Below are 19,570 nucleotides of genomic sequence, written 5' to 3' on the forward strand. Positions count from 1 at the left end.
GAAATGAAGCAAAAAATCCCTGAAAGTGAGGAGGGTGATGGCAAGCTCTAGTGCAGCCCCACGATAGTCCTGCGCCGTAAGTAGCTCTGATAATTGATCGATGTTCCGGCCACGCTTAAAGCTTCTTAGAGCAGTCGCATTCGGCTTACGAGCGGCTCCCGTTGGATGCACACAGACACACTCACAGTGCACAGTGGCCACTAATGCACACTCCTCAGCGCTAAAATCCTCCTGCTAGTGGACTGCGGCCCGACTGAAGGACTCTAATAAATATTGACAAACGGCACTGGACACACAGAGGGAGAGAGAGAGCGAGGAGCACCGGGGGTCTCTTGTGTGCCGTGTAGGATGCAGCCTTCCCTTTGCCAAACGGTTTGTTGTTGTGATGGAATTAGGCGCAAGCGGCCACCGCAGCAGCAACAACAGCAGCTAGAGCAGCGTTCGCGCTTGTAAGCGGTTTACGTAAGCGGCGGATTTGCCGTTGATGGATCTGCACAATCTATACCCGGTTTTTGTGTGGTCCGAATTCGGTCACCAGACAGAGAGAGAGACTTCTCTCCCCTAGAACAAGGGAGCTCTTTGTCCCCGGCGGCGGCTCCTCAAACACGATCTCGAATTTGCAAACCGTTCGGCGAGACGTCGCTCGTCTGCTTCTCGTTCGCACGTTCTCTGGCGTCTAGCTCGCGAATTTGAAGAACTTGTTCCCACCGACCACTAGCCGGTCCTAAAACCCTCGGAGAGTAGAGCAGAAACGTAATCACCGTGTCTAATTAAATCCGTGCAAAAAAGACTGTCGCGCGGCTTCCGGCAACAGCTCCAGACTTAAGCTCCTGGGATCGGCCTCGCAAAAGTGGATTTTCGCACGATCTACACCACCTTGCTGTCCCTAGCAGCGACTCCAGCGCGTAGCCAATGGCGTGAAGTGGTGCAAAGGATGGAATGTGCTGGTGCTCCAAAAGAAAATATCCAGACGCCCGGTCAAGGCGCGTCTAGTAAGCACGAGCTCCATACGCGATCGTCACGTGCTAGCGGATGTGTTACATTAAATTACGCACGATTACCCACCCCAACCACCAGCATCTCATGGCTCCTGTCCCGTGTACACGGACCACGCTGATGGTGTTGATTCGTAATTCGCTTCACGGCTGCAAACGAACGATCGCACCGTGTCGTCTCATCCGCACCGCTGGAAGCAGCGATCTCGTAGGCAGTCGATAAATGATTGCTCACAATCATAATCACCCCTAATCGGGCACCATTGCTAGTGGCAGTGATGGTGGTGCGCATATAATAAAAAGGGAAAATAATAAACCCCCGCGTTCGCGCGACTCGATCGCGAACCACCGCATCTGCTGCTGGAGCTGCTTGAGCTGCTGATCAGTGACTATGTATGGTTGATCGTTTGACTTGAGCCAGCCTGCAGACGTGTGGCACAACGGGTGGTGACATGGCATTGGTTCGTTCTGAAGCGCCAGCTGCCGTAAAGCTGGTGCTCGATTTGCGCGTGCCCCGCGATGCGTCATTTGTCACGCCAGGCGTGGCGTTTGGTTGACCATGGATGGCCAGGAGTCTGTGCTATCGAGCGCAATTAATTTTGTGCCACAGCGAGCGAGCGAGCCACGTGCTCTGTCCGGATTGTGCCAGGTCCGGATTTGATTCACCGGACACCGCGGGCGGCCGGGCTGGCTGGCAAGCGAGCACGCGCGAAACGCTTTGACTTTGCTTTGACGTTGAGCCGTTGGCTGGGGGTTGAGGCGCGGCTTTTAGTGTCTAGATGGGTCCAGGGGGTTTGATGGAGAGGTTGGGATTCCTTTGTAACATACGCCCGTGTGAGGTGAGGCGGGTTTTTGGTGGACAGATGTGTGTAGAGTGGAGTTGTCTGTAAAGTGACTGCGTTGTGTGACAACATACAGGGCATAGTGGATACTGTCGAACGTCTAGAATCCTTTTCTGGAGTAGTAGACAAATGATCAACAGCCCGTAAAGCTCCTGATCTTGTTTTTTAGAATCTCTAAAGAACCAATCGGAGAGAGAGAGGTAAAGAGAACTGTCTAAAATGAATTCATGATCGTCATCACTGGGCATGTGTGTGCGTGCCCAAATAATAAACCCATCATACGTCCATATACGATCTCGATCGCAAGAGAACGATCGATCGGTCATTTGCTATTCCTGGACATCGCATAAACACAGAGACAACTCCTACGTAAACTGCTGCTGCCGATCGAGTACGAATCTGCATCTTCACCGTAAGTACGTTTCATCAATCAATCCCGTATGGCCGCCCGATCTCCCGCCGAACGCCGTTTCACACGATTCAGCTGTCAAAGGAACTGCCGAGGGGTTGGCCTGGTGGTACGGGAGGAGTTTAGGGATCCCGGGCGATCTCGATCGGATGTAAAACCCCTTTCGGAAGACATGTTCATTTGGACTGCAACCGTCATGAATCTGTCAAAAAGCGAGTGAGCACCGGGCGAGTGAGGGGAAGACCACAAACACTGGCGCAAGTGTCCGATCGATCGATCGACCAACCTCGATCGCCTCTGCTCTCGCGCACACGCTCTGCACAGCACCACACTGCAGACGACACACGGAAATCTGTGCGTCCTTCGGTGACAAATGTGCCGGAGGGAAATTTATGAACGTCCGCATAATAAATCGATGAAACTCGAGGTAAGGTTGGTGCGCACACACCGACTCCACCGTTGCCCCGTTATGTGGCCGGTGCCTGGTGCATACAGGATGCGGAACCCAAATGGCGAGTCGCGAGCCGGTTGCCCGGCGCAAAAGCCGTGTCGTGCCGATGCCATGTCATGTTCGATCGATCTTTACGATCATGTTTCGTCGATGTTTTTTTTCGGGACCTTCGGAACCGCAGGGGCATCGGAAGGAGCCTGTGTCTGGGGCAAAAGACACACCATTCCGGTTAAAGGCGCATGGCGGAAAGCAATGAAGTCATTTGGACCCGGTGATTTGAGCTAATTCGACGAGGCGAATGACACCTCGGTATTGGAGTGTCGAGCTTCGACTCGATTCCATATGGCAAGTGTTTCAACAGGTCCTAGGTTCGGTGTTACCGGTAGCTATATGCGAAGGGGAATTCCGAGACGCCCGAGAACCACCAGAGAGTCGATCGATCCGTACTACGTCATTCCAAGGGGCCAAGCGGAGGGGAGAAGCCATTTTTCAAGTACCGTGGAGTGGCTGCGTGGACTACCATCATACGGCGTTAATGACTGTTTGCTATCAAAATCGCATCTGGATCGCATCGCGGTTATTTCTTTTCACTCCTCGCATAGCTTGGCGCTACATTGAAGTAGCGCAACGGCGTTGGTAACGAGCCTGGAATTGAATCCATCAACTAAATGACCCAATCATTTCGCGACGAAAAAAAACTATCTTTAAAGCACACACACCCATGCATGAGGAGGAGGGAGGAGATGGTGCATTTGTGGCAAATCCACCTGGCCACATACCTGGGCTGTGATTGAGGTAGATCCCGAGCGGTTTTTACTACCGGTTACAACCGGTTCGCAAGGTAAACGATCTTTCTCCGGTAATCGCTCCCGCCTAATCTCGCTCTTTCTTCGCACACAATCGTTAATTGCCCGAGTTTTGTCCGCACCCCGAGGCCATAAGCACTCGCGCCATTTCTCCGGCCTCGCGGTTCGCCTTGAAGGGAAGGATGCTTATCGCGCAGTTCCTACAATGATAAACAACCACCGCCTTGAGCTATCCTCTGAGCGATGGTATGTGGTGTGTAATTCACTCGCCCGCAAGCCGCTATATAGATTGCGTGAGCCCTCCAACGAGCGCTGGATAGCTGGATCAGCTTATTAATCTCGCCAGTTCAACAGGTTCCCTCGGTGACGACAGAGTGTGTCGGCAGCCCCTAGGGAGGCTGATGAGAAGGGCGTAGAGGCTGCGTGATCTATTTGTTATCTTAAGCGATTCGTATTTAGCACAAGATCGTCCTCCTGGAGTCGCACGTGAAACCCATTTGGCTAACCATTTGAGAAGGATGCTGCAAGTCCGTTGGGTACGTGAATGCCACACGGACCTTAGGTACCATTTCGAGCCAAGCTTTTATGATCGAGCGTCTCGTGTCTCACGTCCTGATTCACGCCAAACGATAGCCAGGGCGCAAATGATCCACCAAATGATCCAGCAAACGGCGCATAAAATGCCACGCAGTCGCAGGCGCGCAATCGAAGAACCTTGACCGACTTTCGGCGACCGTTCGTTGGCACATTTCTCTTTCCGCCTCAAAAAGCACCAAAGGCGACGACGACGATGATGATGGAGTTGACACACTCACGCTCACGGGGTGTCGAGGAGCTTGGGAGCCACAAAATGACAGCCTCCAGAAAGTGTTCCTCCGAGATAAACTCCGGAACGGGCTCTGTCGCTCGTCGATACGCAAAAGTGTCACTCGCTTGGGTTTGATCGTAAATCGCTCAAAGTGACACCTTTCGGTCGTCACTGGTCACCGGGCGCGACCTCAAGTAGCGCCCGTAATTTGGGCGAAATGACTATTCGCGACGGCTCTCCGCCGGCAGATCATATTTTCTGATCTGCCGTCCATGATCTTATGGCACGAGCGCCATAAACGCTATGGGTTCCATTTTCAAATTTTATGCACCATCGGGGGTGTGAATGAAGTGGCCAGCAGACATCGGCCAGACATCAGCCATCAGTATGTTGCCAGCGAGCGAGCGCGCGCGAAAAGAGAAAGGACAGCTGGCGGGCCAACCAGCTGAATGTCGTGTGAATCTTTGCGAATGTGAGCTGCAGGCACAGGCCGATTAGCTACTACTACTCCTACTACTTCTGTTACTGCACCGTGCTCCCGGATGCAATGATGCCGCATAAAGAACGTCTAACGAACTTGGGCCCGGAACAGTACAAACAAGATCCTAACTGACTGACTGACTGATGGACCTAAAACCTGGACCGTTCTTCCAACGTGCGCTCAAACCGCACATCTGCCCCGAGAGAGAGAAGCGAGCCCTACGGGGCCACGACCCTAATGGATCTCGCTCGGTCTCGGTGCACAAGACTGGAGCCGGTGCTTACTGGCGTGCCGGTGCAATCAAGAACGAATCAGTCGTCGTCGCCTCGCTCAAGCTCATTCGCTAAAATGTAATAAACTCGTTGCACCACTCGACTGTGCCCTTACCTTGTCAGTTGGAAGAAACAAAAGGGCTAAACCCGAAGAGCGACTCTCCAAGATGGCCAAGGATCATAACGATCAGTCACAACAAGGCGGATTCTGGTGATGGTTGCTTATGGCGCGGTGGTCGCGGTCTGGCGCATGTCCGAGCAAATTACAGAATATCCATCACATTAGATCAGACCCGTTTCGGCCCTTTTTGGGGTGGTCTCGGCCACTCATCGCAAGCGCAAGGGCAAGTCAGTCAGTCAGTCAGTCAACCAGTCAGTCAGTGCATCCATCCATCCAACCCACCAGTCAGGATGGTACAGCCCATTTTTGTTCTCGTGTAACATTGTGGTCCGATGACGCGTGGTATGTCCTTGTAGAGTGCTCTCTTTCGCCAGGATATATGATGGCCTTTCATGTGTTGTTATGCGAAGGGTCTTTTGTACACATTTATCCAGCAATTTAAGTCAATATTTCACCTTGATTATTAATATTTAATTCAATTAAAGTTCATTTACTAGAAGCATTGACACTGTTTGCTTCAATCTTTAAGTTTAATCGCTCTGCTTCCATAAACTAATAATGGTGCTGTAATAAAATTTTACAAGTTTCTACTAAAGGGAAAAAAATATTTTTTTTAAATTCCGCGAGACTCCCACAATCAATGCTGCCAACTTTTATGTCCTTTCCAGCAACAATCCACTCTCAATTGCACGTCTAGCCCATCAAATCAAACATGGCAAGAGCACGCTTTGCGAATGTATCGATCCTCGATTTTTCTCACGGTGATTCCAAGCAATCGTCGCAAGCGCACGGGGTCATACACACTTTTGCTTCCCAACTGCTGATTGGACGCGGAGCAGAACCGAAACGCAATCATACTCCGGGCACCGCGATTCGATTGCCTCCTCCTGGACATCCCCCTTCCCCGTTTCATGTTATTTGTTTTATGCTGGCGGAAGGTGTTTTATCATGCTCCGTGTGCTCCGTGTGCTCGGTGTGCTCCGAGTGTCCGATTCCGTGGCAAAGGGATTTGCAACCACTGGTCGCGCACTGGTCATCTCGGCGAGCATAACAGCAGATAGCATATCGCAAGCGCGATGCGCGGGGTTTTTAATGCGAAATAAACATGTTCCCTCTATAATTACCGCATGATGTTTGTTTTGCCAGACCCGATCAGGACCAGTCTGACAGAGAGATCTTGGTAAGGTCAGTTCAACGGCAGCAAGCAGCAACAGCAGCAGTCCGCATCTGCTGGCAGCTGCCAAAACGAGCGCAAGATCAAGCCACGCGTGGAGCCGCCCTCTGACGGAGGGAGTGGTTGCAGATCGTCTACCGGACCCACCGGGCATCCAGAGTACTCTGACATGATGCGGTCCAGCCCATCCAGCGGCCTGGCGTGGCCTGACTCTCTTAGTAAATTACCGGACAGAATGAGGCACTGATGACCTCTCCCCCTTTCTTTCTGTCTCTCTTTCGGTGGAACTCTGATTTTAAGGTTACAAATCAGTTCCGAGGAGCGAGCAGCGAGCAAATATTGGAATTGGATTGCTGTCTAAGGTCGGACATTCCCGGACAAAAGTACAAAGACTGAGACGCTCGATCTGGTCCATTGGGCAACCAGCAAGAATGGCCATTCCTGGTACTCGCTAATGAAGGCATCAAGTAGGGAGTGTAGGGGACCTTCTCCCTCTCCTGGAGATTCCACGGGAATACGGCCCCCGCGGGGGGCGATAGTACCAATGCTCATCCCGACCAATGCTCATCCCGAAAAACCCATAAATTTGAATCGATTGATGATCGTTGCAAGGTTGCTTCTGGCACTCCGTGAAACCGTGCCACGGTCGGTGCACAATTAAGCGATACTCGGTAACAGACGAGTCCCGCAGATCAATAAAGTACTTGGATTGGAAGTCGTATCTTAGTAACCGGGACCGGCCCTCATTGTAACCTAAGGGAGAATTTTTATTAATTTATTAGAATCACCGCAGTGATCGGGCAGTGATCGCGCGCGATCTGATAACCATCTCTACCTGGAACAACGCGAAGCTCTCCATCTCTCTCCCCCGTTCTCAGTAAGGTGAGAGGTCAAGCGAGGCAGACTGACGACTGCTCAGACGGCGCTGGCACACATGCTGATGCTGTTGCTGCTGCTGCACATGGTAGCGATGCTCCAGGCCAGCCAGGAAAGCTTCTTTTAATAAAGCTATAAATCTATTACTTTATGACCACCTCTCAAACCGCCATTCTCTTCCCTATTCCGCGTGGTAAATATGGGAAGAGCCGTTTAGCCGGCAGCACGCACCAGGACGGGGCGATAAAAAAAAGATGATGTTGATGATGATGATGATGGTGATGATGTTGTTGTCGGTGATATGCTACTTGGCACGGGCCACCGAGAGAAACATTTATTGCGAGACCCTTTTAATGATCTCTCGGCGGTCTTTAAGGGGTTTTCCGAACATCACCACGATTCGGTTCGGCATTCTTTGCGCAAAATGGCACCTCCTGGGGATAGGAGGAACAAATTCTAACCCAGATTACACTAATTTTATGCACATTCCTCACAATCGCTCCCTCTCGCTCACCAAATCTGTTTCTACCCGTTGGTACTCAAAATGGAGGGACTTTGGAGTCCCTGCGCCCTGTTGCTGCTGCTGCTGGTGCTCCCTTCTGTTGGACGCTCTGTCTCTATGGCGGCCAGGCGACCTACATAAATGTGGTATTAAATTCTTTGATTCAACAGCCACAGACTCGAGGGTCCACAAGAATGCGCGAGCGCTGCGCAGATCGATGCTGGAGATATCGAAGGGCCAGCAGGCCGGCCGGTCGGTCCCAGTCTAGTCACCAACGTTTCTGTGTTCCTTGGCACTCGAAGACAACGCAACGGACCGGCCAAGGAAACAATCGACCAATATTGATCGCGCGACTCGCACCCCCCCCCCCCCCCCCCATCACGCCCTCCCCCTCCCCTTCTCGTTGATCGCTGGTCTAAAACAATCAGCAAAATGCGCATTTTACACGATCAATCGGTGCCGGACCTCGAACAGGGAGTCGAATCGATCAAAGTTGCCCGATAAAACGTGCTGACTGGTTGGCTGGCTTGTGGACTGAGCTATGCTGTTATGCTCGCGGTACGATATGGTTCCACGGGAACCGGCCAAACATTCGGTGCGCGAGATGAGTCGACACAAAAAGTCGATCAAGCCGAGAAGCCACAGCGGCGGCACACGTGCTGTGCTATGGCGGTGTGACTCTGTGTGTGGCTGCTCTAATGGATCCAAACGAATTGACAGCCCCGTTGACAGTTGACGTTTTGTGCGAGCGCGCGCCTGCTGCGTCTGCGTCTGGCTGCTGCAACGTTTAAGAACAGGAAACGTGGCTGAAACACACGTACTCGGCACAAGGCACTTCTCATGTCAGCAGGAAAGGGTTAAGGTATCACCGCAGCGGCCGTTCTCCGTCAGCGAGATTGCCCCGCTCCCTGGCACACCCATGCTTCAACCTTCCCCGCAAACAAACCGGCCATTAGAAGTCGAGCGCACCGGCGAGCGCACCGCACCGAGGTTCGCACGCCGCTAATCGCATTTGCTGTCTAATAGTAATAATTACATTTAGATAAACGTGTGCACCAGGTGCGGGAGGCTCCCCGCTCTCCACTCGGTTACTCCAGGCACACTCACTTCTCCTCCTCACCTCGCGATCATCTGTCGGCGTCTCCGTTCGCGAGGGGGGAGGCAATAAATTCATGGAAAATGATCGTTTCCATTCGGTTTTGTGATTTCATTTTGCATTTTGCGCGCACCGCGTGTTCCCGTGCTTTCTCCTTCCGCCCCTTCCTTCCAGCAGGTTATTCCTTTGCCCAGTGGTAAGGACTCCTGCCGTGGACTGCCGTGTCGTGCACTTGCTGCATCGTCGCGTTCTCCATAGTTGTCGTGTCTTGCGCGTATCAAAACAGCGCACGTTTGGTTGCATTTGTTTGAGTGGCTACCTGCTGCTGCTGCTGCTGCTGGTGGCAAGGATGTGTATGAATGTGCATGTGTGTGCCTGGCTGGCAATGTTGGCAATGATCAAGGCTTAAGATTAGCGAGGTTCATGTGGTTCTTGAGGTGGATAGAATTTGTTCCACTCGAATAGTGCACCTAACGAGTATCGTAAACTGTTGTTACAATAGCCATAAGTCTGCAATGCAGAGAGATAAATAGATAGAGAGAGAGAGAGAGCGACGAGAGATCGAATTGTTAATCAAACAAAACAAATAACTCCACTCTAGCAAGCGAACGATCCGCTTAAAAGCTATTGAAACGACCATAAATCCACTTCCTCCAACACACATTTCATCATACAATGTTAATGCAGAACAGAGCGCGCTCCAGATAGGACCTAATCGTATTCAGATTCGCTCCACATGTTGTTGCTGCTGCTATCGGTTTTGTGTTGAGTGTTTTGCGAAACGCTTGCCACCATTCCCGTGGTGTCTGCCATCTATTACGGTTACGGTTTCGCCTCGAAAGGCACCTGTGCACAGCGCCATGTTGTTGCCACCCTCCTACTCCTCTTACTTCCATCCTCTTCCTAGTCTCCTGCTACGCTACATAAATGGTTACACCCTCGCAAGCGGCACAACCTTGTCGTTGGTCGCTCCGGTCGACATTTGCTGCTCACAACGGGAGCTGCTCTGGTGCTGCTGCTGCTGCTGCTTGAATCCCAAACGGATGACTAGCATGCTCCTGGGAAACACTGTGCTGGAGGGGTGGTCGTCCTCGACAAGATTCAAATTGCCCTGCCCTGCCATGCCCTTCGCGTTCGATCGGAGCGCTCCTAAAGCGAATGAAACCGCACCGAACGCACCCGCAAGACTCGCGCTTGTGCAAATGGCGATCGATAAATTAATGTAATTATGATATCATATTGGAATCCACCCCATTGCTGCACACTCCCTGGTAACACTCCCCTGGGAGAATGGCACCACATAACTCACTGGCCTTTCGCGTTTTTGGTTTCACGCCGGCCACAGGTGCTCGCACGATCGCACTAGGGACCAAGGGCTAGCGTAAGTGTCTGGCTCACAGGCCACGGCGCGATCCCTTTCTGATCTGATTTATGCTCTCCACGGTGGTTGCGCAATTCGTTTGTGAGTAAAGCAGTTTCACGGTTTTGCCGGGATTCACTCGTTGAGAAGCAAGGAAACAACGCTACGAGGATCGCACAACACTAATTGATTATCCTGGATCACCTGGAAAAGGCGTTGCCATTTGTCAACCTTAATTACACTCCACACAAGTGCTCCAGGCAATCGAAAGGCTCCAAAAAGCCTCGTCAATCGTCCAGAAAACTAGATCAAACAACCGATCTTTGATTGATTAGAGCTCGGTTCACTCAGCATTAAAAATCGATCAATCATGGATCATGCGCGCGACCAAGCGACCGGCCTAGAGGGTCATTTTCTAGGCTTAACCCTACAACGCCTTCCATTCTCTCCACCTTTTGCTCCGTTTCTTCGCGCCGTTCTACATGCCGAAGTCCTAAATTAATGGCAATCAAATGTGTTAAACATAGGTTGCGAAAAGAGTTGATTCGGGGTAATTGATTGTATCGCCGACCGGTGCTGGTTCGACCGGGCCAGAGATTCCAACGGTACCGGTGTGGCAGTCCCAGCGCAGTCACACCAAACTATGAGCTGAGTCACCAGGCGCGCGATGTGATACTCCACCCTTAACAGCTCAAATTGAATGAAAGGAAATGAACTTCCAAACTCGGTGGGGTCTCCAAGACGCCGCGACGACCGTTATTGCTGTTTGTGGGCAGCAGTTGATTTGATAAATTTTGATCCATTTATCAAGACACACACATGCGCGCGCGCGCGCACGAGCAGCCACTTTGGGGCAGAACGTCGATTGGACACGGGTGGGTCGGGGAGGAGAGGTAATTCAATTTTCCTCCAGCACTGCCCTCACCGAACGTACCGATTCCTGTTGTCCCTGGGCTTTCTGGGCCAGCATCATGGTTCAAGGATAAACAAACATTAATTTCAATTAAGTAAGGGAGCGTGCCCAGTGTGCGCGATGCTGATTTTGATGCTTGAGGAGGCGACAGGCGGTTGGTGGTGGTGATCGAAACTTATTGCTCCGAGACGAAAAAGAGCGAAAGTGAAACGATAGTCTCAATGACCTCAATGCAAATTCTGGCCACGAGGCCACGCAACGCCACGAAATTGAAGATCACACGAGATTTGGGTTTAGGTTTCGGTTTTTTTTAACGGAATTTAACGCACCGGAGACGGCCATTTTGACGATGGAATTAGGTCACTTGAAAAGGACGAGGATGAGGCAAGGAAAGCAGATTAATGAATTGTGGCGATAATGTCTTCGTCATCTGAATGCAAAATGTTATATGAGGAGAGTTGGTGTATAGAAATTTGAAGAATGTTGTAAATCAACTGAATGGATTATTTTCAAAATGATTCAAGGTGATTTTTTTACTTCATTAAACAAAGCATCTTCTCCGCCCCTAATTTAGATTTTATCTCAAGTTTTGGATCACAAAAGCCCTTTGAATAGCGTCTATTGGCATACAAGAGCCGTTGAAGTCTTTCTATATTTTTCAAGCGACGAACCCCAAGAAACTTGTTTGCGTCATTAAGCATAGCATCATCTCCTTTGCCTCTAATTTGGACTACATTTCGAGGTTTGAATCACAAAAATCTTTAAAATGGTGTCTATTGGCTTACAAAAATCGTTGAAGTCTTTTTATTTTTTTCGAGCGACGAACCCCAAAAATTGATTTAACAAAAATAAATAATTTTCAAGACGAAAGATTCATCTGCGTAACAGCCCTTATCAGTAGCTCTATAACAGCTCGAAAGGCTACACAAAACCTTCCCTCCCCTCAACGACCTGATTCGCGATTATTTCAAACAAACTCTCCTGCCCCTTTCGTCCGTCGAGCGACCACCGGATCACGATGTTCAAACAGAAAGGGGGAGTTTAATTGATTTTTGATTCGATTCCGCCACAGATACCGACAATGAACGCCTCATCCAACCGCAACCACTGCGCTACTTCTGATACGATCGAAACAGATCGAACTTCGCCTCAAAACTAAGCTTCACTTCAGTTCCACTTCGGGGCCATCCCGTCGAAAGTCCCGTACTCCCATCGTCACCTTCACGGGACACACGGGTCCACCCATTCCGTCCCCCGGTGGACGGTGGAAATGGTACTTATTTAAAATGATATTTATGATGATTATTATTCGCGCATCAATTTTTGTGCCCGACCCAACCCCTGGCCTCCGATGCGGTGGCCTGAAACGCACTGGAAGAGCAGCACCAGCACGCACCGACGCACCGTAATGGTGGTTCAATTTGCGTAGCACCGGTTCACCGCCCGAGACGAGAAGCGAGAAGCGTATCGAATCGAGAAACCTGGCGTCCTGGCGATCGGAGCGTACATCGGATGATGCAAATGCGAAGATGATCTCTTCCTGGCGAACCTCTTCTCCTTCTGCACGTGGAAGAAGAGCATACAAGAGCATTGGTATCTGGGAGGCCTTGGGTATAGCATTAAGCTCACGTTTTGACGTTCGCGCCGAAAGCGATCGATCGTCACCCTCATCGTCGTCGTCGCCGTTTGTTCTCTCTCTCTATCTCTCTCTCTCTCTCTCTCTCTCTCTCTGCGGAGCGCGATAGCTGGAAGCCATTTTTTAGCGAAGATCGAATCGAATATCAACACCATCGACCTCCGGGAACACCTGGGTGGTATTTTCCATCCAACCTCGAACTCGAAGATGATCTAGCGCACGGCGGCGTTCTGGAGTTCCATTTAATTCAATATTTCAATCAATGTCCCGTGTGCCACGTATCACCACTCCCATCGAAACCCAGGCGGTGTTTCCGGAGAGTTATTACACGCACGGGGAGCTCTACTTATGCCGCTCGAAAGACAGTTTCTGTTGGCCCTCCCGATTGGCGATCGCTAATTGAAGAGCTTAAATCGATTTTTAATCTGATACTCACTGGCCCGGCCGGACTGGTTGGCCACTTGTGTTTCCCCCGGTTTTTGGTTTTGCTTATCTTTCCGCTTCTCGCGCACACACAAACACACACGGGCACACAGTGAAGTGACTAATTTATTGCCGATCGTACGCCTCGATCGTACGCCACGATAACGTTAACAGATTCCACGGTTTACTTCGTGTGCGTCTCTCTCTTTCTCTCTTTTTCTCTCTTGCTCTCTTTTGTACACATTTCTGATTCCTTTTTTTCTCCTCTCTTGCTCACTTTTCCCCCCCAAAATAACAGGAGGATCTGCTCATACACGGTGACTCGGTTTATGACATTATCGACAAGCAGGATCACGGTGCGATCCAGAGTGAGCTGAACCGGGGCGTCTCGCAGCATCCGACGGGCTCGTTGTCACACCATCACCCACACCACCACTCCCACCACCTGCACCACCACCACCATCACCATCATAGTGCGAGTAGTGGCGGCAGCAGCACCAGCAACAGTACCTCTAGCACCAGTAACAACCACCATCATCTCCATGCCGGGCACCACAGCCAGTCGCTACATCATGCGCATCATCCGCATCATCACCACCACCACCATCTGCAAGCGTCACCGGGCAGCTCGGTGGGGGCGGGGAGCGCGAGCACCGGCGGCGGACCTCCCGGTTCGTCGATTCTCGATGGCGAACAGCGAATCTTCCTTTGCCGGATGAACGTGAGCCGGAACGCGCGGCGACAGATGCGCTTCGGTGATCAAAAGGTACGTAACGTTTACGGACAACTTTTCCTGTGGTTCCAGATCCATCAAATGATCTTTGGAGTAAACATGATCCTCGTCTGTTACTCAAGTCTTTACGCAAACAAACAGCTTATGTGAAACATCGCACCGAAGCTCATCAATCCTGACACCTTCCAGTTGTCCGGAAGTAATCTTATTGCGACAATTACCGCCCAACTCTACTCTGGAGTCTGTTCCTACGGCATACGAGGCCACAAGATTAACGGTCTCTCGAGGCACTGCGCTGCACAAGCAGCTCTTCATCGTAATTGGATTCAATAATTCATTTCAGCAGCAGCAGCAGCAGCATTACTGTAGAGTGTAGCCCTGTTTCTGGTCGACACTTTGTGATCGTAGACGTCGTCCGCGTCGTCGTGATGGAGGTTGTCCCGTGGTGCGGCTCACTACGCTAATCCTCCCATTGTATGCATAGTACGTGCAGCATACGCGATAGTGTGCGCGATCTGTTTGGTGGTTTAGAAGCCACAGAGCCCTGGGTTGACCTTATGATGAGACCTCCACGGTGATGAGCGCGAATAGAGAAGGCGAACCTTCCATTTCTGAGTCCCTTCTGGCATACAACACACTGCCACAATGTACAAGATGCAGCTGGCGAGCATAGCAAGTCCTACTGACTGATATACGATGGCTTGGTCTACGATGATCGCAGCTCACATGTGAACTCCGAGGGAACAAGAGGTTGAAGCATCTAACGCGCATCTAGTAGCGTACTTGGGACACAGCTGTGGAGCTCGGTGGTTGATGTCTATATTGGTCTGCAACTGGGCGATGGATGACGAGCAAATGGTACACTCGCTCTGCATCGTTTGATCGCTTACTCCGGAAACTCCACGAACCAAACAATCAACATACGCGCGCCCAGTGGACGAACCCACGAAGGGTGACTGCTTTATTAGGCAGCGAGCACAGAAGCGGAACGCAGAAGCTGAGGTGCACCTCTCGCCAGTGCGACTTTCAAATTCATCTCCTCGATTCCACGGGATGATGATCCCTGGTAGTGGTGGTGGTGTTGTTGTGGCCTTTTGCAAAAGGTGGAAGATCATCAACATTTCGTTCAATTATTTCGCCTCCCAGACACACCGACACTCCGTGCAAGTGTGCAGCACGATGTGCCTTGTTACCGGCGGACGAGCGACCGGATGGAAGGTCGCAGTTGGTGCGATCGTCTGTCAACTGCTCGCAACCATTGTCTCACGGCATTGCACGGCGCTAACACAGCGCTTACCGAGCATGTCGGGAGACGGGCGAGAAACATAAAACCGGAACATTGCGAACGCGGTAGAGTTCCCTCCATTTCCTCCACGCCAAGCGAGAGGAAGTGTGACATGTCGCTCACACTTTACGCCTTCTCGCGACGTCGATAAACGATCGATGATGAGGGAGCGGATCCTTCCTCGTGCGATGCGATACAAGGACCGGTGACGACGTACGACTGACCGACTTTATACATCGCGCATCGTAAATCATGCTCGCACATCATGCCGCCTTCGCACCACCCCCGAGGGTCCGAAAAATGTTCCCGATGCATTCCTGTCCTCCAACTTCGGTTCGACGCCGCGAGTAATCCACGTGATCGCGTGAACTAGGAACTAGGGGCTGTTGCTTGGTGGGGGGGTGGACATGATTCGTCGATTGTAATAACTGCCATAAAGCACCGGCCATCGGCCAGGCCAGCATGCATGACTGGCGTGTCAAATGAGCAACAGAGTGAACACAGTTAAAAAGGGATCTCGTAAATTTTACATTTCAAACCATCTCTGCACATTCGAGTATATTACGGGTTGAGGAACGCGCAGCATCGGCGGAGGCTTTATTGGCATCTTGGGCATCTTGGCTCGCATCTTGGTGACTAACAAGAAGAGATGCTAAGCGTTGATGGAACTTTGATGGCAAAAGCAGCTAGTGAGATGGTTGAATCTTGAATTTTAAGAGATGACTGACAGATATTTCATCTTAGCTTTAAACAATTGGTAAACCATTAGAGGTGGAGCTAGTTTCTAATGTATTTTTGGTCGATGGAAAATGGAAAACTTTAACAAATACATAAAATGAGCTTTTGGTTACCTTCTTTTTCAAAAATTAAGCCATCATGGATCCATTTTAGGACGTTTTTAGGGAATTTTAATTTTTTTGAAATTGTCTATAAAAGTTTAACAAGAAAACAAAGAACATTTCCCATAAACAATATCATTAGTACATAAGTTTGGTATCTTCAGATATGAACCAGATATTAGAAATATCATTTAAAACCCCTTCAAAAATCGATTTGACAACTGCATCTGTTGCTCAGGAATCGCCCACTTAGTCTTTCCAGTTTATATAATTTTTAAAGTTTACTATCTAAACCAGAAGACCCCACCCAGATACTCAATTAACGGATCATTACAATGTCCCTTTCCCCACAAAACGATTAACATTATGCTAGCCTCAGCCTTATGACTAAGTGGCCCCAACCGGAGGGAGCCCAGGCAAAGGCTATTATTAGCGGTCCCTTCGGTATCAAAAGCACTCGGAATGATCTCGATGATGAACTCATGCGAAGTTGCTCAGAAAGCTCATTCTCACTCCCGCATGCCCAATGATACTCCTACTGCTCTGTGGACGCAAAGTAGAGATCGAGTAGATCAATAGTAGCTCCATTAGACGCAAGTCGACAGCCAAGGCGACTCCTACAATTAATGACAAACCGATAGCGCACCGATGCCATGGAGCAGGAGGGATCCATTTGGATGCTAAAAGCGAGTCTCGACTCCATCTTGGCAAGACTTTGCTTCACCATCCATCGATCCATCCAGCCATGATATCACCATCCTATTATAGTTGTCTACTGTACCCGGACGCCCGGCAGGTGTTGAGGGAAGCAACGATTGATGCCGTTCGATCGCGTCGGGCTTGCCGAGAGCCATCTTCTCCCCTCGCCAGCCGGTCCATAGCGGCACCTCTAGTCCTCTAGGCACCTGGCCTGACTATAAGGTCTCCCCTCAACCATGGGGCTGGTTACTCCGAATACGTATTCTTTTATTGTGACGCCGTGCAAGAGGAGGATGCGGACGAGGAGTCAGACGTCACAGACACATTGCTCGCCCGTCTTGGGGGATCTCAATTATAACAAATTATGGGACTTTTGCTTTCGGTGACGTAATGACGTGCGCGAGTGGAAGCAAGAGGATTGGAAGGATGGGAATTACAGGTTAATTGGCAGTTTGTGCGCTCAACCGTCAGGTGCTAGAGATGGACGCGGTGCAGGAAATGAATGCCAACGGGGAGGAAGGTGGCTCATTAACAGCCAATTCCACCATAAACATTCGCAGATTGAATCGATTGATGCAGCTAGTAGTGCACCGCTATTGCCCCTTTTGGCACATTAGGATTATGATATTTAACCAAAAACCTTCCGCATCGTATGAGCTCTCCAACCATTTTTTTCTTCATTTTCTTTTACAGGTGGTGCTAGTGCAGGGACACTATCTGTCGTACCTTCCGCTGTGTAGCCGGAACGAACCAGTGTTTATTGCGACGTGCACACCGATCGCGATGCCGGAGACGCGCGAATGCGTTGTCCAGGGAGCGACGAATGTCTTCACTACTATCCACTCGATGGACATGAAGGTGGTCCACATCGACAAGAAGTAAGTTCCGACGATTTACACTCCAAAAGAACAGAGTTATAGTTTCCTATAGTAACGGGATCGGTTGTGGGATTGTGGTTGCACGGGCACACGCTCGATCTACATTATTCATGCAACGCATTACGTCGACGATCGTTTTGACTTGCATTTCCTTCGTGGCGCCAACCATCATTAACCATTGTTGTCGTCGCGAGGTAAGCGAGCTTCAAGGAGTCTATTTTCTTGGGTTACTGCGTTCGGTCTCTTGGACTAAATCCAAATTGAATTCGATATCTGCATCACTCGCAAATACATTCGATGAATGGTCCATAAAGGCAGCGCAGTAATTTCAATTTCAATCTATACAAAAAGGCAGAAACTTTATGCTCTCCTGCGATCGAGCTTCAAGCATACCAAGGAAAAGGCCCCAAACGTTGCACACAGCAACAGCTCAATCACCCATCTTTCACACGATGACCTCTCGCACTCTCTCTCTCTCTCTCTCTCTCTGTGGCGGGGTGAACGCGATAAATAACCCCACACTTTACCTTCGGTGGAACCTACTTATCAGCTCACAGCTCAGGCTGAAGCCGATGTGGACGACGACAAACCTGAGGCCCAAGCGCGAACGTGAAAATTGACGAAAATCGACGAGCCAAAGAGAGGGGTGGGGGACCTTAACTTCACTCCCTCGATGATTACAGTTGGCTCGCGACCACTTTCATTCTCTTCTTGCAGAACAGAACAGTACTGGCCCGTGTCGCGGATGATTGATGTCCGAATTTGGTACGCCAGTCGTCGGGACGATCCTTATGGTCGCTCGGCTGTAACGTAACAACTCCACCACCAAATGATCGCATGATGAATGGAGCATAATAGGTGGGGTGGTTCGCGCGTGTGTTATGGTATTGAGCAGAGAGAGAGAGAGAGAGAGAGAGAGAGAGAGAGAGAGAGAGAGAGAGAGAGAGAGAGAGAGAGAGAGAGAGAGAGAGAGAGAGAGGAAAAGAGTTGGAAGGAAATGTGGTGCGCGCGCCAAGTGAAAATCCATCATACGCAGGCCGCCGCCGCCGCCGCTAAAATCGATGGAGCGCGCAATTTTCCACTCTCGGAAAAGAAAACATTCAGAACGGTGCAGCAGCTGCCAGTGAGATGCAGATCGACGATCACCGGGATGAATGGTGATGATGGTTTAATACTGGGCCCCTCTGCTACGGAAATATGGGCTCGCGATCCCAATGACCTCGACCTCGTGGTTTCGCGTTTTTGCAGCAAATTGTAAGGAACTTTGCTTGCTCGGAAAGGTCAACAGCCGAGCTCCAGAGCCACAGCCAGAGCCAGGGCGACTGGACAAGTGTGTGGTGTGGTTTTTTCGTCGGGATAATCATTGACGACGATTCATCATCACCCCATGACCAAGCACCAAGCCGAAAGTTCACCGAATCGAAATCGAGCTGCACTCATTGGTGATCCTTCTGGTTGCCAGGCGGAGCTAGAAGCGACTGCTGGTCAGGAATTTCCAGCTAAAGCGATCGCGCGATCCGTTTTGCTTCACGAATCGATGCTGCATGTGTTCTAATCAGCATAAGCGCAGCAGGTTCGAACGGTCCGATCGATCGAAAACCGTGATTCAGCGAGCGCAATTACACGTCCGCTGTTGATCCGGGTTCGTGTTCTTCTCACCAACCAGTTGATGTCATCTGGTTCCGGTGATTGGCTGATTGGCAGGTTTCCCCGTGCGTCATTCAGATCGATTTGGTTCCAAGGGCAAGGGTTTGCCCGGAGTCCTATTCTGGACTGCAGTTATATATGCAAGTGTCTCCCCCTCTCCCTCTCTCTGAAGCAATGTCATTTGTACAAAACAAATGGACAGTACCAGGACCGTAAAGCCCTTTACATAAATAGAATTATAACCCTTTAGGATTCGCTCTCGAAACTCCTGAAACTGGCTGACGCGATAACAATCGAAGCCTCGCTAATTATCGTGAGTGACAA

General features: G+C 50.5%; 1 protein-coding gene across 1 annotated transcript in view; it reads left to right on the plus strand.

Moving 5' to 3' along the window:
- LOC126571253 (uncharacterized) overlaps positions 1 to 19,570 on the plus strand; it is a 106,141-nt gene that overhangs the window by 67,828 nt on the left and 18,743 nt on the right. The window contains exons 6-7 of the mRNA XM_050229614.1: positions 13,464 to 13,931; positions 17,415 to 17,599. Coding sequence (XP_050085571.1) covers positions 13,464 to 13,931; positions 17,415 to 17,599 — 653 coding nt within the window. The remainder of the gene's footprint in view (positions 1 to 13,463; positions 13,932 to 17,414; positions 17,600 to 19,570) is intronic.

The sequence above is a fragment of the Anopheles aquasalis genome, chromosome 2, assembly GCF_943734665.1.
Source record: "Anopheles aquasalis chromosome 2, idAnoAquaMG_Q_19, whole genome shotgun sequence".
NCBI classification, from domain to species: domain Eukaryota; kingdom Metazoa; phylum Arthropoda; class Insecta; order Diptera; family Culicidae; genus Anopheles; species Anopheles aquasalis.